The 27,337-nt window shown below is 39.0% G+C and overlaps 1 protein-coding gene across 2 annotated transcripts; it reads left to right on the top strand.

Moving 5' to 3' along the window:
• Positions 1-27,337, top strand: LOC100459151 (zinc finger protein 92). Of its 2 annotated transcripts, XM_002817904.5 has the most exons (4): positions 12-228; positions 14,134-14,260; positions 15,035-15,130; positions 24,591-27,337. In XM_002817904.5, exons 1-4 carry the CDS (start codon positions 226-228, stop codon positions 26,123-26,125), a joined length of 1,761 nt encoding a protein of 586 aa, XP_002817950.2. In that variant the 5' UTR covers positions 12-225; the 3' UTR covers positions 26,126-27,337. The 2 variants fall into 2 exon arrangements, with proteins under 2 accessions (XP_054416492.1, XP_002817950.2); XM_054560517.2 differs by lacking the exon at positions 15,035-15,130 and having other exon boundaries at positions 1-228.

Here is a 27,337-nt window from a genome sequence, read left to right as displayed (position 1 = left end):
CAGGAGCGCTGGGCTGGGAACCATCCAATCAGGCACGCAGCTGGAGCGGACAGCACAGCTTCCGGGATTTGGCGGGGCCTTTGTCTCTTGCTGCAGCCGGTGCTCCAAGTCTAGTCTTCACTGCTCTGCGTTCTCTGCTGTTAAAGGCTCGCCGCTGTGACCCTGTTACCTGCAAGAACTTGGAGGTTCACAGCTAAGACTCCAGGACCCCCTGGAAGCCTAGAAATGGTGAGCCTGCTGGGTCCGACATCCCGAGAGAGGGGGAGGGTCTGGTTGGAACCGATTGGAAGTGGCTGTGGCGGGCCTCGGGCCTTCCCGCAGTCGGCTCCGAGATCCGCGGCCCGAGTTCTCCTTGGCGCAGCTCGGCCCTCAGTCTCCTTCAGCAATAAGATGGCGGCTGGGCTGACAGCCGGGACCCCGGGCGTCCTGTGTCCTCGCTGCGCAGTGACTGTGCTTTGGCCTGGAGCCTTCGGTGGGCAGCTGTGCACCCGCAGCGTCGCATCTCTCGCGGAGTGTGCAGGGACGACGGGAGAATCGTCAGAGAAGAATCCTGACTCGGGGTGCGGGGTGCGGGGTTTATAGGAAGAGCTTTGGTCCGTGTGGTTTCCAGGTCCTCTTTTTTCCTATTAAAAATTTATGGGAGTCAAGGTAAAAATATTGAATAATTTAATCAAAGAGCGATTCAGGAATTTTAGAGCACCCAGCTATGGTTTGTAGTTTGTGGTCCGTGGGAGGGGCTTGAAAGAAACACTTTTATAAGATGCATAATGAAAAAAACAAGTTTAATAATTGGTTAGATACAGTTACGTCGTTTTTTAATTTGTATAATTAAGGTAGAAATTTCCTGGTCATGTAATCAGAGGTTGTCAGTTTATAGTTGGTTAAGCCTGAATTTTGTTCCCTCGGTGTTATTTACTTTCCCCTCCCGCCGCCAAAAATGCATTTGAGTTAGATTTTTTTAAAGTAGGAACCCAGGGACTAGAGCCTCCTCAGTGTAATTGCCTGCCACTTAATTATTTTCACATCCACAGGGGACTGATTTTCCCCTGCAGTTTTCACATGTGTCCCAAGCAGGGTCTCAAGTCTACCCCCCATCCCCCATTCCTCCAGCTTAACTCTGGCTTGCAGTAAAATACTAAATTTCCAGTTCCTTCTGACATTCCCAAATGCCAACTTACCCTCCCTAATTTGCATTGTCAACTGTGTTTCCTTTAGTGTACATTTTCGATGCCATATTTTAATTAATCATTTTTGACAAAGCATTGGATGGCACGTTTTAAAAGATTTGTTTCCTGTTTGTAAATATTTCCTATGAGAAGAAAGCAAAGAATAATCCCCTGACATTGTATTGTAAATCTCTGTGCCTCTTTTCTTTTTATCTTCCTTAGGCACAGAGATCTTATCAGAATGTTTTTGGGTCATGATTGCTTTCCCTTTGGAAACTTTATGGGGTGATGTGTTCTCAGCCACCCTTCAGTTCTTTTTCTGGTCCTGGGTTTCAGTACTGTCTGGGGCAAGATACCTACCATGGCAGTGTTGCTAAAGTGTCTAGTAAATATCAGCTCCTGGGTCATTTTCTCTCGTAGAATAACCTGAAGTATGGAATGTAGCTTCTCAGGGGAGCAGGTGGATGCCCTGGGGCTGCGAAGCATCTCCTGGGCTACTCTTCCTTTGAAAAGCTTACCCCTTGAGATATTAAGATTGTCTTTACTCAACCCAGCTTTCATTTCTTGGAGAAACATTGCTGGTCAGCCAATCAGATGCTGGTATTGGGAGGAAAACACCAAAATTATTTCTGTCCCCAGGATTCTCTAAGATTTGTGGGAAAAAAAAAAGTATTCCAGAAGATACAACAAAACCTGACCTGGAGATCGAGACCATCCTGGCCAATATGGTGAAAGCCCGTTTCTACTAAAATACAAAAAATTAGCCAGGCATGGTGGTGCATGCCTGTAATCCCAGCTACTCGGGAGGCTGAGGCAGGGGAATCGCTTGAACCCAGGAGAGGGAGATTGCAGTGAGCCAAGATCATGCCACTGCACTCCAGCCTCGAGACTCCGTCTCAAACAAACAAACAAACAAAAACAATCTGACCCCAGTGAGATGGTACAAGAACTTGCAAAGTAAAATACACCTGGGGTATAGTGTCTTCTGAGAGGGTGGTTATTGAGTCTCCCTCTGTTGCCCAGGCTGGAGTGCAGTGGCGTGGTCTTGGCTCAGTGCAACCTCTGCCTTCCGGGTTCAAGAGATTCTGCTGCCTCAGCCTCCCGAGTAGCTGGAATTACAGGCACGCACAACCACACCCGGCTAGTTTTTTGTATTTTAGTAGAGACTGGGTTTCACTATGTTCCCCAGGCTGGTCTTGAACTCCTGAGCTCAGGCAGTCCACCTGCCTTGGCCTCCCAAAGTGCTAGGGTTACAGGCGTGAGACACCACGCCTGCTGACAAATCTGTTTTCTGATCAGCACTGCCACTTCCTGGGTTTGTCACCTTGAAAAGATTTTTTTTACTTATTTTGACTTTCATTTTATTAGGGCTTGAAAGGTAAGACATATTTACAAAGGGCATAAAAGAGGTGAGTTTCAGGAAAAAATTAATATCTGATCACGTATTCCATTTGTTAAAAATTCTTTTACCTTTTTCTTTTTTCCCAGAATGAGTTTAGGAATTTTCTCACCTGTCGTTGTTGTTTTTTGAGACAGACTCTTGCTCTGTCACCCAGGCTGGAGTGCAGTGGTGTGATCTCAGCTCACTGTGACCTCTGCCTCCCGGGTTCAAGCGATTATGCTGCCTTAGCCTCCTGAGTAGCTGACATTACAGGTGCGTGCCACCATGCCTGGGTAATTTTTGTATTTTTGTTAGAGACAGGGTTTCACCATGTTGGTCAGGCTGGTCTTGAACTCCTGACCTCGTGATCTGCCCGTCTTGGCTTCCCAAAATGCTGGGCTTACAGGCGTGAGCCACCGCGCCTAGCCCACTTGTGTTTTTTATGGCTGGGTAATTACAAACATAATTCTAAGGCTTAGCTTTTAGAATGCTACCAAGGAAAAGAATAGGGATAATCTCTCTTCCATTTTGGCTGTAGAAAATGAATACATTTCCACAAGAAAATACGGGAGATAATTGGTGAGTTACATAGATTCACTTTGCAGAGTAAATTTGTTACAGTGAATATGTCTGTTCTATACCATGTTTTCTTGATTTCTGAGTTTCACGCTAAATTTTACGAGATTAAACTTGGTACCTACTAAAAGTGTTCCCATATGACTACATGATTTTTAATGGAAATAATAAAATAATAAATCTGTTGTCTGAAGGTAATAGATACTTTTGCTTTTCTTACTGAGGTGTGAAATGTAAGCACCTTAAAATTTCCTTCCCTCATATTTATACTGTGTTTGAGTAATTTTGCTGGATTTTTCAAACACTTAGTTTCAAAAACCAAGAGAGTGACTCTTAACATGGAAATTAAAGCTTCAGCCCAATGACTCCAAGCTATGGCTATTATTGAGCCTGCAAAAGGAGGTTATTAAAGGCCCAGTTAGGTTCTTTTTGGGGAGCCTCCCCTGAAGATGTCCCAGCCTGCCCACCCCAGCCATAGAAGAAGTCTTTATACTGAGAGAAGCTACAGAGCCCTGGAAAGCTGGGGACCCACAGGCAGATGGAGTTAACATTAAGATGGAAGGGGATTGGGAGGGTCTTACTGAAGATAAAGCTGTCATTGTTTTGAGGCAGTTTCTAGAGGCAGTTTGTTTTGAGGCAGTTACTTTCTTTTTTTTTCCTTTTTTTTTTTTTTTTTTTGAGATGGAGTCTTGCTTTGTTGCCAGGCTGGAGTGCAGTGGCGCGATCTAGACTCACTGCAACCTCCGCCTCCCGGGTTCAAGCGTTTCTCCTGCCTCAGCCTCCTGAGTAGCTGGGACTACGGGCGCGTGCCACCACACCCAGCTAATTTTTGTATTTTTAGTAGAGACGGGGTTTCACCATGTTGGTCAGGATAGTGTCCATCTCTTGACCTCATGATCCGCCCGCCTCGGCCTCCCAAAGTGTTGGGATTACAGGCGTGAGCCACTGTGCCCAGCCTGGCAGTTACTTTCTAAAATAAAACAAAGTTAGAATTATGTAAAAACATTTGAATTCCGAAGGAGTATTGCAACAGGAGGAAGTACCAACTATAAGATCTTTAAGGATTGCAAAGTTTAGGCAGACAAGGGCATTCTTTCATAGGAGCAAACAAGATTAGAAAGAAGGTGGGTGGGGAACTGCAAATGGAGGGAATCAAACTTTAGGCCTGGCATGGTGGCTCATGCCTGTAATCCCAGCACTTTGGGAGATTGAGGTGGGCGGATCTACTAAAAGTACAAAAATCAGCTGGGTGTGGTGGCGGGCAACTGTAATCCCAGTTACTCAGGAGGCTGAGGCAGGAGAATCCCTTGAACCCGGGAGACGGAGGTTGCAGTGAACTGAGTGTTACTGCACTCCAGCCTGGGCAACAGAGCAAGACTCTGTCTCAAAAAAAAAAAAAAAAAATCAGATTTTAGATGAGAGAATGTTTTACCTTGAAGTCAGTATATTCTTAGAAGGGACATAAAGTGAGGTTGTATGTTGGCTCAGACTGAAGGTAGCTCAAAGCGCAGGAGTTGGTGGGAAGGAGATAAGTAAAGTCCGATTAAGAAATATTTTTGGCCGGGCGTGGTGGCTCACACCTGTAATCCCAGCACTTTGGGAGGCCGAGGTGGGCGGATCACGAGGTCAGAAGACCGAGACCATCCTGGCTAACATGGTGAAACTCCATCTCTACTAAAAATACAAAAAATTAGCCGGGCATGGTGGTGGGCGCCTGTAGTCCCAGCTACTCGGGAGGCTGAGGCAGGAGAATGGTGTGAACCTGGGAGGCAGAGCTTGGAGTGAGCCGAGATCGTGCCACTGCACTCCAGCCTGGGCGACAGAGCAAGACTCCGTCTCAAAAAAAAAAAAAGTATTTTTCTTTTGACCACTGAAGCCAAATTCAGCTGATTTTTTTAATGAGAAAAATAAAATGTGCAGTCTTTATCTGACTACGTGATAGGTAAGAAAAGAGAGCACCATCTAAGTCATAATGGTAAGGGTGGTTCTTTCCATAAACTGTTCCTGGAGAACAGAAAGGATGGAGAATTTTGTTAATCACAGCTATTTGCCAGGATTATCTATGTGCTTCATTTTTCCCTACATCTTTTTTTGTCCTATACATTTTTTCCATTTGACTTTTCCCAGGTTGTATCATTTATAATAAACTGGTCAACATAACTACAGTGTTTTGCTGAGTTCTGTGAGCAGCTCTATCAAATTATTGAACTGGAGGGAGGTTATGGGAGTCCCCAGTTTTTAAGCAGTAGCTAAGAAGAATAGATGGACCAATGAGGTTTTTGACTGACATCGGCAGTGAGGACAATGTTGTGGGACTGAGCCCTGAATCAGCGTCCGTGCTGACTCTGGATGGTGTCAGAATTCAAATGTTAGAAAATGAATTGGTGTTGGAGAATTGCTTGGTGTTCACCAGTCTACAGATCTGGGGACAGAAGAAAGATATCACGGAGGCCTGGCCTGGAATGGAACTCTGGGTGTCTGGGAATGGGAGGCTCTGCTCTCCTGTACACAGGCTGTCACACTGCCCGTTGTCCTAGGATTCCAGGTCTCCTGCCATGGTGAGAGAGGACTGAAAACTTAGAGGAAAGAAGCTCTGATAACAGACATCCTTTCCCCACAGCTGCCACCACATGATTCCCACCCACTTACAAACATACTCACTAGACATTGATGTGCACACACTCCTCCCAGGACTAGGCACCACCCTCAGGAATTTCACCGCAGCATTTTTGAACCTGTTTCTTGCTCACAAATTTGTCTACAAGTCTCCTGGCATATCCCCACCTCCAGACACTGAATCTGCAGCATCAACCTGCTTTTTCCACCAACCTAGGGTTCTGCACCACCTGTTCATAATCTCATCTGCCTGCATGGACACAAATAAATGAGAGGACAGCCCCACCTGGGCCACTATCTGTAGCACAAACCAGTCTTTCCACCTACATTGCACTCTCCCCTACCCATGGATCTTTTCTGTTTTGTTTTTGGTTTGGGGGTACACATGCACGATTGTTCTATAGGTAAAATTGTGTTGTGGGTGTTTGGTGTAGACTATTTTGTCTCTGAGGTACTAAGCATAGAACCAAATGGGTATTTTTTTCCTGATCCTCTTTGTCCTCCCACCCTCTACCCTCAACTAGGCCTCAGTGTCTGTTTTTCCTCTTATTGTCTCCATGTGTTGTTGTTATTTAGCTCTTATAAATTATAGCATGCATTTGGTTTTCTGTTTCTGCATTAGTTTTCTAAAGATAATGGCCTCCAGCTCCATCCATGTTGCTGCAAAGAAAATGATCTTGTTTTATAGCCACACAATATTCCATTATTTTTATCTACCATATTTTGTTTTCATTAAATCTTTATTTTATTTATTTCTGAAGACAGGGTCTCACTCTGTCACCCAGGCTGGAGCGCAGTGGCGTGATCTTGGCTCACTGTAGCCTCAATCTCAATCTCCTGGGCTCAAGCAATCCTCCTACCTAAGCCCCCCAAGTAGCTGGGACTACAGCATGCACCACCATGCCTGGCTAATTTTTCTTTTTGTGTTTTTTGTACAGACAGGGTTTTGCGATGTTTCCCAGGCTGGTCTCCAACTCCTGAGCTCACGTAATCCACCTGCCTCACCCTGCGAAAGTGCTGGGATTACAGGCGTGAACCACTATGCCCAACCATAATGTATTTTCTTTATCTAGCCTACCATTGAGGGTATTTAGGTTAATTCCATGTCTTTGGTACTGTCACTAGTGCTGCAATGAAGATGCATGTGCATGGGTCTTTATGATAGAATAATCTATATTCTTTGGGTATATACCTAATTAGGAGGTGGGTCAAATGGTAATTCTGTTTTTAGTTTTGTGAGGAATTGTCACACTGCTTTTCACAATGGTCGAACTAATTTACACTCTCACCAGCAGCGTATAAGCATTCTCTTTACCCTGCAACTTTGCCAGCACATCTATTATTTTTTGACTTTTTTAGTAATTGCCATTCTTACTGGTGTGAGATGGTATCTTGTTGTGGTGTTTTTTTTTTGTTTGTTTGCATCTCTCTAATGATTAGTGATGAGCACTTTTTTAATATGCTTGTTAGCCACATGCATGCTTTCTCTTTTTTCTTTTCTTTTCTTTTCTTTTTTTTTTTTTTTTTTTTTGGAGATGGAGTCTCGCTCTGTTACCCAGGCTGGAGTGCAGTGGCATGATCTCAGCTCACTGCAACCTCCACCTCCTGGGTTCAAGCAATTCTCCCTCACCCTCCGAAGTAGCTGGGATTACAGGCACACCCCACCATGCTTGACTAATTTTTGTATTTTTTTTTAGTAGAGACGGGGGTTTCACCATATTGGCCAGGCTGGTCTTGAACTCTTGACCTTGTGATCCGCCTGCCTCGGCCTCCCAGAGTGCTAGGATTACAGGTGTGAGGCACCGCACCCACTTGCTTTCTCTTGAAAAGCGTGTGTTTATGTCCTTTGCCTACTTTTTAATAAGGTTTTTTTTTCTTGTAAACTTGCTTAAGTTCCTTATGGGATTCTGGATATTAGACCTTTGTCAGAAGCATAGTTTGCAAATATTTTTCTTTATTCTCTAGGTTGTCTGTTTACTCTGTTGATAGTTTCTTGTGGGTTTTGTTTTTGTTTTCTGTGAAGATGCTCTTTAGTTTAATTTGGTCCCATTTATCGATTTTTGCTTTTGTGGCGATTGCTTTTGGTATCTTCATCATAATATCGTTGGCAGTTTCTATGTCTGGAATTGTATTTCCTAGGTTATCTTCCAGGGTATTTTATAATTTTAAGTTTTACATTTAAGTCCTTAATTTATCTTGTGTTTATTTTTGGATATAGTGTATGTAGGGAGTCCAGTTTTAATCTTTTACATAGTGCTAGCTAGTTATTACAACACCATTTATTAAACAAGGAATCTCCCCTACATTTCTCTTGTCAGTTTTGTCAAAAATAAGATGATTGTAGGTGTGCTACATTATTTCTGGGCTCTCTATTCTGTTGCATCGCTCTCTGAGCCTGTTTTTGTACTGGTATCATGTTGCTGTGGTAGTGTTCAGAGTAGAGAGCTATTGCTTTAAAATGCAAATAGCCAAAAAGAGAGCACTATATTCAACCATTTCTGTAGGAGAGTGAGAGCCTACCTTCAGCAGGCACCTGGCTTCAAATTGCAAAACTACCTCCTGTCACGAAGATGTGAAAAGTTTATTTTGTCATTGAATATAGCCAATTAGCTTACACGGATGGCCTCCCCAGTTGCCAGGTGAATTTAGGATGAACTGTGTATAACATGGTACTGTAAATTCTACTTATGGACTAATTATTGTGACCATCTTTGTGTCTTTGCAGTCTCTTAAGCAGATTGTGATGCGTGTCACATTCTGGTTTAATTGTGTAATGAAACAGTTTTCTTTCTGTTTTATCATTGTGGAGTTACTCTGGGGCTGGAGAAAACTTTTCTTTTAATTATATTTTCCAAACACTGTTTAAACTTACCATACATGATATTAACATATAAGGTGCCAACCAAGCTTTAATCTAGATGGGCCTTTTCGTCTCAGGCTTCCAGTCAACTCATGATTGTGCTGCAAAATGCATGCTGTCCCCTGAATATGCAGGCAGAATCGTGCCTCTGCCTATTTGGTATCTAGTCCTGTATAATCACATCTAGAGAGGCTAGACCCAATTTCTAAATACTTCACAGAACAGCAATTAACCATTTTATCTCTTTCAATGACTCTCGTATCTTTAGACATGACACTGATTCAGAGACTGTGGGGCCCGTTAGAGTAACATGCATGCATTGAGTGTAGACATGTAGGCATGAGAATCTCCACTTTCCCCTTCCTCCTCTTTTTAAAATGCCCACAAATGTGCAGGTAACACTTACTGCTATTCTACACATCCAGGACCTAAACTAGCAACTCCACATTCTGAATCTGGGTCTTGCAGTAAACCTTTTATCTGAGAAATGCAAATCCTTTTAGTTATAAGGCTCAAAGAGACATTAAAACGAGACCACAATTATGTCTTTCTCTCTCCTTTGAGCTATGTATTTATCTCTTGAAACTGCTTGCTGTTGCCACAAGTAGCTATAAATTAAACTAATAATGCCACACTGAACACTATAACCCACACCCTATACAGCTTAGCAATGTATGTCAATCAGTAATCAAGGTTATTTTTAGTAAATAAGTAAGAATTCCTGACAATTTTGTATCAGCCCACTCTCTATCTCTTTTTGCCTTTAAAAATCCACTTGTAACTGCTGCTAGATTCTAGGCAACTTGAATCTTTGCTCCCAGTTTACAGTCTTCAAGTTTGGCCCAAATGAACTGTCTACTTACATTCGTGGTTCCTCAGCTTTTTCCTGTTAAGGAGGAAATTTAGGACATATTATTTAGAATGTGCCAGAGCAGCCTTTATGAGGGGATCTCTCCTTTGGTTGTACTTTTCTTGCTGTAACACCCAAGAGTGCAGAGCAGGTTGACCCCACCTAGAATCTGCACGTAAGGTCTGGCCTTTGCCTGGGATTTACAAGACAGGAGCAGACTTTGGATTGAAAATGTACAGAAAACCAAGAGGAGGCATTTTCTGCATTGTGAGATGTCAACATAGACATCTTAAAGCTACCTCCTTTGAGAGTGTGGCTATTTGAGCTTTTCAGATCTTGTTCAGTGACCTGTTACTGTTATGTGAGAGGTGCCAGGTATAAATAGAATCTGATGGCAGAATCTGTAAATGTAAACAAAGCATCTTAGGAGTGAGAGATCAAGGCCACAAAGTATCCAGAGCCATGACTACAACTGTACCTACCTGTAAAAAATGTGATACTGGAGTAGAGTATTCTTGTCCTTTCTGTTACCCAAAGACTACCTGATCAGGACAGGTGATCCAGGTTCTGGAGCTCCACCAGGGCATTTCTGTTTTCTATTTAGAATCAGCCCAAGTCTCTACTGCCTGGCTTACCATTGGGCCATCAGCCCAGGATCACTGAGAACCCTCTCACAATCACCTAGGCATCTTTGAAACATTTGAGGATGTCCAGAGTAAAACTGTGTTAGGCTGACAAGAGTGTTCATTCTGCTTTTGTCTCAGTGTAAGAGAAATGAGTCACACCAAAAAATGGGGGCTTCATTTGCGCCCCTTCTTTATATTGTTGTGACGTCTGAGGTCATCATTTGAATGGATGTTTATGGACAGAAGAGTTGTTATTATTATTTCTGTTTATTTTACCTTGTTAAGAATACATATTTATCTTCTAATACAATTATCCTAGAAAACCCTAAGAGATTTGTTTAAATTGCTTATTAGTATATGTTATAAAATTGATAGGGCAGTGGCTAAAAAAGATTAAAATTACACAAACTGTGGGATTTAAGTTTCTCTTAGGTAAGCTTAGGAAAAACAGAACAGGAAATACCCCAGTGGCATAGAGAGCAGAATTCTACATAGTATCCTCTCCCTGCCCCAATTCTGTTCAGATTCACCCTTTTTGGAGGCCTTATTGAGATCTGGCTTCACCTTGGAGTCTAGCCTCACAGAACTGATTGAAAGAGAAGTATTTTGGGTGATGAATTCGGCTGCCTTTCTAGAGCTGTTGCTCAGAGTTTCCTGAAATCTAAAAGCAGATAAATGGGAAAAATAAAGTAATATTTTAGGGCCTTAATTTCTTAATTTTGTATTAAAATCAGTGCATGCAGAAACATGCCATTTAGCAACTTATTCCTTATTCTATTCCTGAAGACCCAGCAGTTGCTCCACAAGCCACAAACAAGTAAATATAAACACAATAAAAATTCCTCCAAACTATGTTAAACTCTTTTCTTTATTACTCTCATCTGACTATATGTAGCTTTTATTCTGTACTTAAAAAAAAAAAATTACAAGAAATAAAAATGCTGGGCCCTTTATCTAAATTCTGGCAATTATTAAACAAAACCAACTCCCAGGGTGTTAGGAGGATTAAATCACGTAATGTTTTATTCCTAGCAGTGCTCCGTAACATACTCTTGAGGACATAGTACCTGTTTAATAAACATTGCATTAGTGCATGTGTAAATGTTGTTTTCCAAATGCAGACTTATTTGGACATTGCTGGCCTCTGTTTCCTCTGTAAACTTTAAAGAGCCAACAAAGAATATACTTTAGGATGAAGATTGGTTGTCTTTATTTGTACCAGAAGTATTTGTATTGTGACAAGAGTGCTGAGTGTAAGGGATTCTGTGATGTGCCTGCTTTCTCTAACTAGTGCTAATAATGAGCGCAGGGGGAGCAACATCAGCATCAATAGAGGACTTGTTTCATGGACCATTTTCAAACCTGCAGAATCACATTACATAGAGTGGGGCCAAAATCACCAAGTGATTTATAAGCTTATCAGTGCTTGAGAGATAATAATTAGGGAAGCATTTATCAGCCCAGGCTTCTAATTAAGATTACATAGCCAGTTTGCAGAAATCTCTATTTGTGCCCTCCCCACAGGTTCTGTTCTATTGTTCTGGAAGCATCCATATTGCTTTAAGGGCCTCATGTGACTCAAAGGTGAGGCCAGAATCAAGGATGAGGGATTCAAGATACATTTGTGAGTGTTAAGTTCTATCTTCGCACTAAAGGGTGGTCACAAGGCCTGTTTTCTTTGGGTTTGGTAGGGACAGGGCAGAGTGGCCCATATTTCCATTACTTTAGCAAAAATTGTTGGTGTCTGTGGTAGGAGAGGGCACCTGAGGATGGGAAAGGAGAAACTTATATCATTATCTCCATAGAGCAGCTTATTTTTCTTGAATCTCTTCTGTTATAAAGGACAGAAATGGGTGGACTTTTTCTGCAGGTCTTGGACCTTCTGCCTGTGGGTGTGGTGGTAGCAGGTAAACAGGTGGTGCCGACACCTTTAAAGGCATATTCTTAAGATTCAGGTGTAATTTCTCCAGAGAATCATCTGATAAAGAATCCCAGAGCAGGAAGAGAAAGAGGAAAAAAATGGCTGTTTTTCCACTAAAAGTGTCTCAGATCAAGAGCTGTGTCCACTGTGCCTCCTGGAATGCCATGTGTTTAGTACTTACAAACCTTCTCTACTTGTGCTTTTCCTCCCTAATGAGTTTAACTACTGTAAAAAATTTTTCATTATAGTCAAGTGTCTGAAAAATTTTTTTAAATTTATTTTTGAGACGGAATCTCACTCTGTCACCCAGGCTGGAGTGCAGCGGCATGATCTTGCCTCACTGCAACCTCTGCCTCCTGGGTTCAAGCAATTCTCCTGCCTCAGCCTCCTAACTAGCTGGGATTACAGGTGCGTGCCACCATGCCCGGCTAATTTTTGTATTTTTAGTAGAGACGGGGGTTCACCGTGTTGGCCAGGCTGGTCTCAAACTCCTGACCTTGTGATCCGCCTGTCTTGGCCTCCCAAAAGTGCTGGGATTACAGGCGTGAGCCACCACACCCAGGCAAATATTTCTTCCTATATACTGGAGCCTTCTCTACATCATGGCTTCTTATATGCCATGTAGAATTCTCACCATGAATTTATGATCTTAAAAATGTTCCCTTTATGACTATTGAATATGGGAGGATGAATATACTCAAGATTCCTATTGGGGAAAAGCTGGGGTCCTTAGTCAAGGAGAACATGTAATATTGAGGTTTCATCTGTCTTCTCCATTAGCTCTATGCAGAACAGGATTAAGAAAATGCTTTTTGAAACAGGATGGCATTTACTACCCAGAAAGTTCTGAAGAAAATTATTAGGAGATATATGTTGTCTAGGGTGCTAAAGAAAGACTATTTAAAATTACTGTTAAAAATTACAGAACATGGGAGATGTCTGTATCTCAAACTTTGCATAAAATGGATGTTTCTTTATGGTTAAATTCAGGTCTATAATTTACTTTTTGGGGAAGTAATATCCCAGCAGTGATGCTGTGTCCTTCTGTTCATCAGCACATTATAAAAATTTGTCCTAGTTCAGTGGATATTAATGATTCACTTGGTTAAAGAGCTCTCTGACAGATTTTTTAACTATAGAGTTAGTAATTTTTCTCTCGATTATTAAGTATCAGTTTTCTTTCTTTTTTTTTTTGAGACAGAGTTTCACTCTTGTTCCCCAGGCTAGAGTGCAATGGCGCAATCTCGGCTCACTGCAACCTCCGCCTCCCGGGTTCCAGCGATTCTCCTGCCTCAGCCTCCTGAGTAGCTGGGATTACAGGCGTGCACCACCATGCCCGGCTAATTTTTTGTATTTTTGATAGAAACGAGGTTTCACCATGTTAGCCAGGCTGGTCTCTGAACTCCTGACCTCAGGTGATCTGCCCACCTCAGCCTCCCAAACTGCTGGGATTGTAGGTATGAGCCACTGGGGCCAGCCAGTTATTAAGTATCTTTATGCAGCTGATGTGCATAAACCATTACAGTTAATCTGGCAGCTGCCCTTCTTTATTAGGTTTTCTTTGCATGTATCTGTCTTTGGAAAATGAAGGCTCTCATATTTGTTTACGGGTCAGAAAAACTGGGAAAACCCACACTCCTCCCACTTACTGGATGCTTGACAAAATAATCTTCTTGGGCAAAAATCATTGGCATTATTGGTGATCTTCTTAGAAATTAAGAAACTTAGACTTTATTCCAGATGTTCTGAAAAAATATATGCATAACAAGATCTTTAGTTTATCATACACATTAAAATTTGAGAGGTCCCTTCTAACTCCATGTCTTTTCCAGCTGAAACATATACACTCAAAAATGTACGTTTGTGTTCATGCCCTTAATTTTATACTTTATCATCCAGAAAAGTATCATATATACACTGGTGTTATGGATCTTATGTCATTCTCTTTTCTCAGAGTTAGAGAATACATTAGAAAATATTTCTGTATTGAAAATTATTTTATTGGATCATTTTAGTCACTCCTGTAAGTCAGAACTTGTTCTCTTTACTCTTTCATTTCACCTTAAGTCAAATAAAAAATTCTGCCCACAGCCACTTAGTAAACATATGTGTGTTTGTGTGTGTGTGTTTTTTTCAGGGACCGCTGACATTTAGGGATGTGAAAATAGAATTCTCTCTAGAGGAATGGCAATGCCTGGACACTGCGCAGCGGAATTTATATAGAGATGTGATGTTAGAGAACTACAGAAACCTGGTCTTCCTTGGTGAGGATAATTTCAATACACAATACTCTAAAAGTTTCATTTCTCCTCTTTGTAAAATGTTTTTTGGTAATTTATGCTTTGCATAAATGAGTTTCAGATCCCAGTTTTCAAGAAAACAGATTTGTCAGTGTAGAAAAGAACTTCTTCAAGATGTTTCATTTTGACCTGAACTCACCACATTCCTGAGCTGATCTATATCCTTCACTCTAAATTAGTGGTAATTCCAGAAATTTATTGGCATAAAATATTGTTGCTACCACCAATTTTTCATTTAGTAGTACTGGGCACTATTAAATAAAATTAGAGATCTACAAATGTAGGCTGGGCGTGGTGGCTCATGCCTGTAATCCCAGCACTTTGGGAGGCTGAGGTGGGTGGATTACCTGAGGTCAGGAGTTCGAGAGCAGCCTGGCCAACATGGTGAAACCCTGTCTCTACTAAAAATAAAAAAATTAGTCAGGCATGGTGGTGGGCGCCTGTAATCCAACTACTCAGGAGGCTGAGGCAGGAGAATCGCTTGAACCTGGGAAGCGGAGAGTGCAGTGAGCTGAGAGCGTGCCATTGCACTCCAGCCTGGGTGACAGAGTGAGGCTCTGTTTTAAAAAAAAAAAAAAAAAAACTACAAATTTAAAATATTTAGATATTTTTCATAAATTAGTATTTGGGGATTAATTTACTAGATTAATCTGTTACATCCTCTTTATTGAGCATATTACTATGTTGGTAATTGGAGAATATGAGCAAGATTTATGTTATTTATTTTTAATAAAACAGGTATTGCTGTCTCTAAGCCAGACCTGATCACCTGGCTGGAGCAAGGAAAAGAGCCCTGGAATATGAAGAGACATGAGATGGTAGACAAAACCCCAGGTAGGTGACAGTTAATACAACAGACGACACAAATGAGAGGTCCAAAAGTCAAAGAGAAGGCCAGTCTTTTTTTTTGAGACAGAGTTTTGACCTTGTTATCCAGGCTGGAGTGCAAGGGTGTGATCTCGGCTTACTGCAACCTCTGCCTCCCAGGTTCAAGCGATTCTCCTGCTTCTGCCTCCTGAGTAGCTGGGATTACAGGCACCTACCACCATGCCTGGCTAATTTTGTATTTTTAGTAGAGACGGAGTGTCTCCATGTTGGTCAGGCTAGTCTCGAACTCTCGACTTCAGGTGATCTGCCCGCCTCAGCCTTCCAAAAGTGCTGGGATTACAGGCGTGAGCCACTGCGCCTGGCCTCAGTCTTTAAAATGTAATTTGGGAAGCTGTTTCCAAAAAAAATAGTTTCTGGGAAGCCTGAAACTTTTATTTTGCTCTCACATAGGCGCATCTTCTGTCTAATGCTTTTAAATTTTCTAAGGTGATCTTCTTCAAGTTTACAGTGAGAGCCAAAGTCCTTTCCATGGGAGTAAGAGACTGCACAATCTGACTACTTTTCCATTGCTTTTGAGGACACACAAATCACTGCATAATTTTGAGAAACTCTGTTAAACTACTTTTCTTTTTGTTTTTTTGAGACGGAGTCTCGCTCTGTTGCCAGGCTGGAGTGCAGTGGCGCGAGCTGGGCTCACAGCAACCTCTGCCTCCTGGGTTCGAGCAATTCTCCTGCCTCAGCCTCCCGAGTAGCTGGGACTATAGGCATGCACCACCACGTCCAGCTAATTTTTGTATTTTCAGTAGAGATGGGGTTTCTCCACGTTGGCCAGGATGGTCTTGATCTCTTGACCTCATGATCCGCCCGCCTTGGCCTCCCAAAGTGCTGGGATTACAGTTGTGAGCTACTGTGCCTAGCCCAGAAGTGTATTATTAATATTATTATTATTTTTCTGAGATGGAGTCTCACTCTGTTGCCCAGGCTGGAGATCAGTGGCGCAATCTCAGCTCACTGCAAGTTCCGCCTCCCGAGTAGCTGGGACTACAGGCGCGAACCACCATCCCTGGCTAATTTTTTGTATTTTTAGTAGAGATGGGGTTTCACCATGTTAGCCAGGATGGAGAAATGTATTATTTTAATGGTATTACAAATAAGATTTTTTCCTCTTTTATATCATGTAGCTTATTTTAAGTGTATGGAACCATAACTTGTATGTTAATTTCATATTGTGCTGATTTATTATTAGTTTAGACAGATTTAAATGTTTATGATTTTCTCTATATAAGATTATGTGATCTACAAAGAGCAACTTTTTACTTATCTGTTTTCAATTTCAATGGCTTTTTAAATTTTTTAAATTCTTTTGCCACGTAATTCCAGTGCTATGTTAAAATAGAAGCATTGACGTTGGCACAATATAGTTTTGCATTGGTGTCTGTAAATTTGAAGGAGCAAACAGCTCTTCAAGTTTTTATAAACTGGTTTTAGAAGGTAAAGATCTTTTGTTGGGTTCCCAGGGTGATGGGATACCCTCTGGATTTGTAGTAGAGAGGGGTGTAGCTTGGTCACAAGGCTGCTGGGTCTACACTAGGGTCCACCTTTACTGGCTTGTTACAAGGGGCTTGGATATTTGTAATTTCCATTTTATTTTTGGACAGACTGAATATCCTCCAGGACTTTGCTCTGTAGGGCAGACACTAGGGCAAGTTTCTGTAGTCGGGTCTGCATATAATGGACCTTATATCAGGATGTGGATGAGTATGGCTTTCATTGAGTACCAGAGAGGATTTCCCCAGGCCACTGTGTAGGTTTCTGTGTAGATATAACTGGCCATAAACTGTGGCTCAGAGAGTTGGAACTGAGTCATTAAACTGCTTCAGAGACCACAGTAAATGCCAAGGTCTGCAAGCTGGCCTGCCTGCATGGCTATAAGTGGTTGTCTTCCTCCAGGCTGCTGGAAGGGCAGGACCTTTTCCAGACTGTGGCTGGGAGAAGTTTGGGACGGTTGTAGAGTAAGTTCAGAATTCTCAGTGGGACCAAGTTTGGTGGGCCATTTTCTGGTCTGTAGCCAAGAACAGGAGTCCTTTAGTTTGCTGCCTGAATGAGGGCCTGCCTTCTGAAAACAACAGCCCTCAATCTTGGGTTTAGCATTTCACAACTCCCTCCCTGGATCTCAAAGCTCTTTTAAAGGCGCTTATTTTTGAGATGGGGTCTTGCTTCATAACCCATTCTGGTCTTGAAATCCTGGCCTGAAGCAATTCTCCAACCTCAATGTATGATAAAGCTTTCATTACAGGTGTGAGCCATGATGCCTGGCTCTCTCAAAAGGCCTTTTTATGAGGGATGGCTGACAAATTTTCTTGCTGTTGGAGGATAACAAAATAAGGCACCTTTTAGTGTCCTATCTTCCTGATGTCACTCTTCCTATACATTTTTACTTTCTATTTTCTATTTCAAATTTGTCTGTAACTTTAGAATCAGACCTTTGGGGCAATATGCTAGAATTTACATGTTATGCCTGAAGTAAATTAGATAATTAGTAGGCACTCCGTAATTACTAAAATAGTTACTTATAAATTTAAGTTTGCTGCAGGCAAAAAGGAATAGTATTTTCACCCACTTTTTAGCCTATATCTAAGTAATAACATAATGTATCCCCCAAATATTTGTTTTATATATCAGAGGCACTAACTATATTCAGCAAAATAAAAATTTTTTCTTTATTTGGCAACGTAAGGCTGTTCTTTGCTTCTATAGTTGGATTGCAGCAGTTTCATCTTGTGTAAGAATAGCATATATGTAAAACATAAAAATTATCTCAATTTTTAAAAATGCTTACTTATTAAGTTTTTTATTAGAATCTTCTATGTATGATTATACTGCATTTTCTCTGAAATTTTACTGCCGTACAGTGCATGCCAGTGATTCAAATACTTGCCTTCCATGAGTACAGTTACACTCAAATATTGCAGTTATCTAGACAAATTCTTTTTAATGGTACATCAATATTGCAAAGCAGGTTTTATGAGTAAACATTTCTTTTAATGTTTTACAGTTCCATATTAGTGTTTTTTTGTTTAGTGTAGGTTTCTTGTCAGTTTTTGTTTCTTATTTTTACGGTTTTAGCAATTTGCACTTCTGTTTGTACACTTCAAGTGAATGTTGGGTTTAACTAAGAAATAAGTCAGCCATATGTCCATCATAGTCTGATTATATATGTGTGTGTTTTTATCTATAAATAAGACTTTAATTTTGGTTATGGCATATCTTGTGTGTATTCTTTCTTAGCTGATTTTCAATGGTTGTTTTGTCTAAGTGAGTAGTCATGGAAATAGTCTTTCCACCATGTGTTTAATGATAAATATTATATAATTTCCTTTGGGTAAGAGAAACACTTTTGTAATTTGAAGGTAATTTTTGGAAATATTTGTAATTTTTTTTTTTTTTTTTTTTTAGTTTTTCTTTTAAAAAATAATTGTTGTAAAAACACGTAACCTAAAATTTACCATCTTAAATCTATTTAAGTTTACATTTCATTGCCAGGCATGGTGGTGGCTCACATCTGTAATCCTCAGATTTTGGGAGGCCAACACAGGAGCATCACTTGAGCCCACATTTTTTTTTTTTTTTTGAGATGGAGTTTTGCTTTTGTTGCCCAGGCTGGAGTACAATGGCGTCATCTCGGCTCACCATAACCTCCGCCTCCTGAGTTCAAGTGATTCTCCTGCCTCAGCCTCCTGAGTAGCTGGGATTACAGGCATGTGCTACCATGCCTGGCTAATTTTGTATTTTTAGTAGAGACAGGGTTTCTCCATGTTGGTCAGGCTGTTCTCCACCTCCCGACATCAGGTGATCCACCCGCCTCAGCCTCCCAAAGTGCTGGGATTACAGGAGTGAGCCACCGTGCCTGGCCGGAGCCCAAATGTTTGAGGCCAGCTTGGACAACATATGGAGACCCTCTTTCTACAACTTTTTTTAAACATAGCCAGACATGGTGGTTGTCACCTGTGGTCCCAGCTACTTGGGAGATTGAGGGGAGAGGATTACTTAAGCCTGGAAGTTTGAGGCTGCAGTGAGCCTTAATTGTGCCACTGCACTGCAGCTTGGGTGACAAGTGAGACCCTGTCTCCAAAAAGCTGTACATTTCAGGCATGTTAACTATATTCACATAATTATGCAAAAGACTTCTTGAAATTTTACATCTTGTAAAACTAAAACTCAGTACCCATTAAGCAATAACTGCCCATTTTACCCTCTCTCCAGCCCTTGACAAACACCCTTCCACTTACTGTTTTTATGAGTGTGACTGTTTAAGATATCTCATATAAGTGGGATCACACAGTATCCATCATTTTGTTACTGGCTTATGTCAGGTGACAAAATATTCTCAAAGTTTATCTTAAAATGTGACAATTTTCTTTTTTAAGGCTGAATAATATTCCACTGTATTTATATGTTACATTTTTTGGTGTGTTTATAAATCAAGAAGACAGTTGGGTTGCTTCAGCCTTTTGGCTTTTGTGAATACTGGTACAATAAACATGGATGTTCAAATATATTTTTAAGATCCTATGTTGCATAGTTTGGATATAGATTCATAAATGGGATACTGTGTTTAATAATAATTCCATCTTTAATTATTTGAGAAACATGTATATAATATTTTAAAATAATGGCTGCATCCTTGTTTTTCACCAAAAAATAAGATGGGTTTTATTTTCATTGCATCAACAGATTTGGTGCCTTTTAAAAAATGTATAGTGGCCATTCTAACTGGTATGAGGTGATTTTGTTCTTCATTGTGTTTTTTATGCATTTCTCTATAAATTAGTAATTTTGTCTGTCCTTTCAAATGCTTTTTCCCATGTATATATATCTCTTGATAAAGATTCAATTATTTAAAATTCAATATTATTGAACTTTATATGATACTTAATATTATAAACTTTATGTGATAAAGTTCAATTATTTCTTAATTTCTGTTCTTCATATCTTCATTTCTCATCAAGTTATTCAACTGTATTGTTCAGTTTGAAAAGTTGTTCATATATTCTGAATATTAGCTCCTATCACATGTGATTTGCAAACATTTTCACTTATTTCCTAGGGGACATTGTCACTCTCTTGAATGTTTTCTTTGATGTGTAAAAATTTTGAAGTATAGCGTAATTCAGTTTTTCTGTTCTTTTCTTTGTTGCTCATGCATTAATATCGTAAATGGTGCCAAGACCAACGTAATGTCTTTCCTCTATATTTTTCCTAAGAGATTTGTTAGTTATTTTTTTATGTTTAAGTATTTTATTTAAAATATTTTTTGTATATGGTTCCAAGAAAGGATCAAACTTTATAGGTGTTAATATCCAGTTTCACCATTATTTTTTGAAGAGATTATCTTTCCTCTATCGTGTGCTCATGGCAACTTTGTGGAAGATCATTTGATCATATACAGAAGGGTTCATTTCTAGGCTCTCTATTCTGTTCTTTCATCTCTTTATCTGTCTTTGTGTCAGTACCACATTGTTTTTGTTATTGTAGCTTTTAATATGCTGTGAAATCAGGAAGTATAATGGCTGTTTGTTCTTTTTCATGGGTGTTTGGATAGTTATAGATTTTAATCAAATTTTAAAAATTTAGACAATATTTCTGTTAAAAACTGTGCTATAGTATTTTTATAGAGATTATGTTGAATTTCTTTACCACTGTATTGTATTGACATCTTAACAAAATGAAGATTTTTTGTTTGTTTGTTTTTTGAGATGTTGTTTCGCTCTTGTTGCCCAGGCCAGAATGCAATGGCTGGCGCGATCTCGTCTCATTGCAACCTCTGCCTACCGGGTTCAAGTGATTCTCGTGCCTCAGCCTCCCAATTACAGGTGCCTGCCTCCACGCCCAGCTAATTTTTTTGTATTTTTAGTAGAGACGGGGTTTCACCATGTTGGCCAGACTGGTCTCAAACTTCTGACCTTAGGTGATCCACCCGCCTTGGCCTCCCAAAATGCTGGGATTACAGGCATGAGCCACTGTGCCCGGCCCAAAATGAAGTTTTTTGACCCTTGAGCAAAAATATGTTGAAGAATGTGTTTTATTTTCACATTTCTTTTAATTCCTAGTTTCTTTCGGTTTTGGTCAGAATACATACAGTTTATTATTTTGGTCTTAAGTTTATTTATTGTTGTTGTTTCTGAGACAGGCTGGAGTGCAGTGGCATAATTTTGTCTCACTGCAGCCTCAGTCTCCTGGGCTCAAGTGATCCTTTTCCTCAGCCTCCTGAACAGCTGGGACTACAGACATGCCCTACCATGCCTGGCTAATATTTTGATCATTTGTAGGGACAGATTCTCACTGTGTTGCCCAGGCTGGCCTCAAACTTCTGGCTTTAAGTCATCCTCCCACCTTGAAATCCCAGAGTGTTGGGTTATAGTCATGAGCCCCTGCACCCAGCTGGTATTCTTATATTAGTAAGACTTGGTATGTGTCCTAACAGAATGCACCAGCTGCAAATAAGGATATTGTGTATTCCCTTGCTTTTGACTAGAAAGTTTTGTACATGTCTGTTAAGCCTAGTTGGTATATGATATTGTTTGGATGTTCATGTTCTCCAAACCTCATGCTGCGATGTAATCCTCAATGTTTGATGTGGGACCTGGAGGAAGGTGCTTGGGTCATGGGGGCAAATTCCTTATGAATGGCTTGGCACTATCCTCTTGGTAATCAAAAAGTTTACACTCCATCAATTCAAGTGAGAGCTAGTTTATTAGAAGAGTAGATAGTTATGGTAGTTACAGATTCCTGGTAAATTGACCCGTTTTACAATTATATAATATCAGTCTTTATCTCATGCTGGTACTTGACTTAAAGCATATATATATATGTCTGATATAATTATGACTGCCTCACCCAATTGTGGTTGCTATTTGCATAGATATAGATCTTTTTCATTCTGTTACTTTCAGCCTATTTGACTTAGTGCCAAAATGGATCTCTTTTAGGTAGTGTATTGTATGCTTTCTTATTTATTTATTTACATAGTTATTTATTTTTGAGATAGGGTCTCACTCTGTCAACCAGGCTGGTTTGCAGTGGTGTGATCATGGCAATGAGCTGCAGCAATAACCTCCCAAACTCAGATGATGATCTCATTTCAGCCTGTCAAGTAGCTGGTTACAGGCATGTGCCATCATACCCAGCTTAGTTTTTTGTATTTTCTGTAAAGACAGAGTTTTGCCATGTTGCTGAGGCTGGTCTCAAACTCCTGCAATGAAGTGATCAGCTCACCTTGACCTCCCAAAGTCCTGGGATTACATTTCTTTTTATTAAGTAGTTTATATTTAAAATGATTTTTTAAAGAAATGATGTTACTATTACCAGTTTCATTGTTATTGTTTCTTGTGTTTTTTAGATATGTTTTTTCTCATTTCCTGTTTCACTCCTTGAATTTTTGTTTAATCTCATAGTGACATGCTTTATTTTTTGTTTTGCATAGTTTCTATAAATATCATCTTTGTAATTATCTTGAAAAATGAAGATTATATAAAACATCTTAAAGTTAAAACATTTTCTAGTTTGTTACTAATATTACAAATTATTTTATATTGTGTTTCTATTAACAGATTTATTCAGATTTATATTTTGTTTTTCATATTCTACAGAAGAACTTTAAGGGTTTGATGCTCCATCATTATGATAGTAAAGAATTCTATGTGTGTCTATATTTACATTTAATAGAGAGCTTTATATTTATATATGGTTTTATGATGCTGTCCAGCATTATTTTATTTTTCAACATAATGGAGTCATTTTAGCATTTCTCTTTTTATATATGCAATTTCTCACTATGTTGCTCAGGCTGATCTTGAACTCCTGGTCTCAAGTGATCAATTGCCTTGGCCTCCTAAAGCTGTAGGATTACAGGCATGAGCCATGGTGCCTGCTCACCATGTAGCATTTCCTGTAGGACTGTGCAAGGGATAATAAACACTCTTACCTTTTATTTTGGAAAATCTATTTTTTTCTTGCTTTTAAAGTAAAACAATTTCTAACCAAGTTATTGATTAGGAATATTTTTTCTCTTATTACGTCAAAATTTGGAAAGTTCTCAGCCTTTTTTATCTTCAAGTACCCTCTGTACTACTTTTTTTTTCTATATTCTTCTAAGATTTCTTCCATGAATATATTGATTTAATTGATGATGGCCAGTAAGTTTTACATTCTGTGTTATAATTTCGTTTTGGACTTTGACTACATCACACAGTTTTTTTATGGCCTGCAAAATTTTTGTTGACAGTTCACTGGTTATCTCGTAAGAGTATGCGTATAAATGACACATTACTTTTATCTTGCAGCTCCCAAGACTCTCTTCTTGTCTGTAACTTCTGAAATTGTGCTTATATATGTGTTTGTTATAAGTATCTTTGTGTGCATCCTAGTTTGTCTAGCTTCTTCATTTTTTATTTTTCAGTTTCTTTTTGTATTTTTTACCTCCACAATTTCTGAGGGGATGTCGATATTTTGAATATTTTTGTTTTCCTCATTTATGTGATTTTCAAAAATCGTCTGTGTTTCTGTTTCACTCATTGAATATTATTCAATTTATTTTCAATTTCTTTAATTTATAACTTTATTTTTTATGGTTGCTTTATAAAAATTTTATATTTTTTTGACAGGGCCATGTTGCCCTAATATTTTGTATACATTGTAATGTTTGATTGAGATTTGGACATTAAAAAAAAGCTGCCTATTACAATCTTTATTATGTAGCCTTGTCCTGGCATAGTCTTAAACCAATTGTCTTGGCTAGAGATTCCGGGAGTCTCTCAAACATGTTCTTAGGATGTGCCTTGTCTGAAATTTTGTGTTTACTTTTTAGTTAAAGGAGTTCATTTGTGTTTTTTGTTAAGTCAGTAATCAGTTGCTACACGTGTTCGCTGTCTGTGGTGCTGCTGCATTCTCTCTGCTGCTGTAATGTTTACCTTTGGTCTCAGCAGACAAACTGTCATTCCAAAGTATACCACCATTTCCTTCAGCACTTTATGGCATGGGAGACAGAAACCAGTGTCTTGAAAGGCCCCTAGAGGCCAGAAATAAAGATGTATGTGCCAGTATTTTTCTTGTCTTTTAAAAAGAAACCAGGAGTTGGCAATTTACTGCTGAAGACACTAGGTTATTGAGGAGCAGGAAGAGCCGTGTTGGGTAAATGTCACAGTTTTCTTTTCCTTCTTTGTAGCTCTTTGCATTGTTCTCACCTGGGGCACTGTACACATTTAACTCATTTATAGCTTTTCCACAAATGTATTTTGGTCAGTATATTTTTGTTACATTTATATTTCTATAAGGAATTAGGGCTTGTAGTATTTTGCTGTGCCATCTTGCTTATGTTGTAGTTTGTACAATTTTATAGGTTAAATTTGTAAAGTATATTCATCTGAGTCTAGTAAGTGAAGTAACTTGTTATTTTTATTTTTTTCAGTTATGTGTTCTCATTTTGCCCAAGATGTTTGGCCAGAGCAGAGCATAAAAGATTCTTTCCAAAAAGTGATACTGAGAACATATGGAAAATATGGACATGAGAATTTACAGCTAAGAAAAGACCATAAAAGTGTGGATGCATGTAAGGTGTACAAAGGAGGTTATAATGGACTTAACCAATGTTTGACAACTACTGACAGCAAAATATTTCAGTGTGATAAATATGTGAAAGTCTTTCATAAATTTCCAAATGTAAATAGAAATAAGAGAAGACATACTGGAAAGAAACCTTTCAAATGTAAAAACCGTGGCAAATCATTTTGCATGCTTTCACAATTAACTCAACATAAGAAAATTCATACTAGAGAGTATTCTTACAAATGTGAAGAATGTGGTAAAGCCTTTAACTGGTCCTCAACACTTACTAAACATAAGATAATTCATACTGGAGAAAAACCCTACAAATGTGAAGAATGTGGCAAAGCTTTTAACCGGTCCTCAAATCTTACTAAACATAAAATAATTCATACTGGAGAGAAACCGTACAAATGTGAAGAATGTGGGAAAGCTTTTAACCGGTCCTCAACCCTTACTAAACATAAAAGAATTCATACAGAAGAGAAACCCTACAAATGTGAAGAATGTGGCAAGGCCTTTAACCAGTTCTCGATTCTTAATAAACATAAGAGAATTCATATGGAAGATAAACCCTACAAATGTGAAGAATGTGGCAAAGCCTTTAGAGTATTCTCAATTCTTAAAAAACATAAGATAATTCATACTGGGGAAAAACCGTACAAATGTGAAGAATGTGGCAAAGCCTTTAACCAGTTCTCAAACCTTACTAAACATAAGATAATTCACACTGGAGAGAAACCCTACAAATGTGATGAATGTGGCAAAGCCTTTAACCAGTCCTCAACGCTTACTAAACATAAAAGAATTCATACAGGAGAAAAGCCCTACAAATGTGAAGAATGTGGCAAAGCTTTTAAACAGTCCTCAACCCTTACTGAACATAAGATAATTCATACTGGAGAGAAACCCTACAAATGTGAAGAATGTGGCAAGGCCTTTAGCTGGTCCTCAGCTTTTACTAAACATAAGAGAAATCATATGGAAGACAAACCGTACAAATGTGAAGAATGTGGCAAAGCCTTTAGTGTATTCTCAACCCTTACTAAACATAAAATAATTCATACTAGAGAAAAACCCTACAAATGTGAAGAATGTGGCAAAGCCTTTAACCAGTCCTCAATTTTTACTAAACATAAGATAATTCACACTGAAGAGAAATCCTACAAATGTGAAAAATGTGGCAATGCTTTTAACCAGTCCTCAAACCTTACTGCACATAAGATAATTTATACTGGAGAGAAACCCTACAAATATGAAGAATGTGACAAAGCCTTTAACAACTTCTCAACCCTTATTACACATCAGATAATTTATACTGGAGAGAAACCCTGCAAACATGAATGTGGCAGAGCCTTTAACAGATCCTCAAATTATACTAAAGAGAAACTACAAACCTGAAAGATGTGACAATGATTTTCACTACACGTCAAACTTTTCTAAACATAAACCATATTGGTGCCCTAGAAATGTGAGGAATGTGACAAGGCCTTTAAATGGTTGTCACACTTGATTATAGGTAAGATAATTTATACTGGAGAAAAATCCTCCAAGCATGAAGAATGTGGCAAACTTTTAACCAATCCTCACACCTTATTGCACATGAAAGCATTTATACTTGAGAAAAATTGTATAAAGAATATGGAAAAGCCATTTATATCTGCTCACATGTTAAAACATCAGTTCATACTTAATAAAATGCAATTACTGTCAAAAGATCTTTCAGAAAATATAAGCCTTTAATACGAGGAAGAGTATTCTTAAGACGAACATTACAAATAGAAAGAGGGTTGTAGTACCTTTAGTTTTATGATCTTATTGTACACATTTTGTACCAGAGGAAAACCCTAAAGCATTAGTTGCTCAAACTTTGTTTGACATCAGGGAATTTATATTGGAGAAAAACCCTGCAAATGTAATAAGTATGGAAAAACATTTTTTCAGAAACTACAGCTTGGAAAACATCAGAGAGTTCATACTAAAATATATTTTTGCAGATGCAGTAAGTATGAAAAATATTTAATCCAAAATTAAGTCTATGTAAATATCAGAATTCACAGTAGAAATCATAAGGCATAAGGCACTGACACTTCAGACATTACACTAAATTTAGAGTGTTGAGTATAGGAAATCCAAAACTAAAATTGTTAGGTAAGTTATTTATATATAACTTTAAAAGAAGGAGAAGATTTTTTGGAGATTTATAATTACATTCAAAGTATACTTTTTTCTTGAAAAAAATTACAGATTTTTTGAAAAGCAATTAATGATGTAATTTAACTCAAATTCATGTTTTTCTTCATTCCTATTGTATTCACATGTGAAAGCAAGTGATCAGTTGTTGCTGAATCAGAGATATGAGAGACTCTTTTTTATAGGTGGGCATTATTTGTGCCCTTTTCTGTGGAAGAGTAAGAAAATTAAAATATAAGATGCATGAGGAAAATGTAGAGATGCTCTTTGTGATTAACTTAGAATATTAAGTGCTACTTGAGGTACATGTTCAGACTAACATTCTTTTGCAGTATAGTGAGAAAAAACATTTTAAATTAAAATTAATGTATCATTTTGTTGATTGTGCTTTTATGTAATAAAATGCAGTACTTTAAAAAA

The sequence above is a fragment of the Pongo abelii genome, chromosome 6, assembly GCF_028885655.2.
Source record: "Pongo abelii isolate AG06213 chromosome 6, NHGRI_mPonAbe1-v2.0_pri, whole genome shotgun sequence".
Classification (NCBI taxonomy): Eukaryota; Metazoa; Chordata; class Mammalia; order Primates; family Hominidae; genus Pongo; species Pongo abelii.
The sequence above is the reverse complement of the archived record's forward strand: the minus strand, read 5'-3'. Positions and strand labels throughout refer to the sequence as shown.

What these genes read in the sequence shown, in the direction of transcription:
- LOC100459151 (XM_002817904.5), top strand. An exon ending in CAGAAACCTGGTCTTCCTTG is followed by an intron (nt 14,261 to 15,034) that starts GTGAGGATAATT and finishes TTAATAAAACAG; the next exon opens with GTATTGCTGTCTCTAAGCCA. An exon ending in GATGGTAGACAAAACCCCAG is followed by an intron (nt 15,131 to 24,590) that starts GTAGGTGACAGT and finishes TATTTTTTTCAG; the next exon opens with TTATGTGTTCTCATTTTGCC.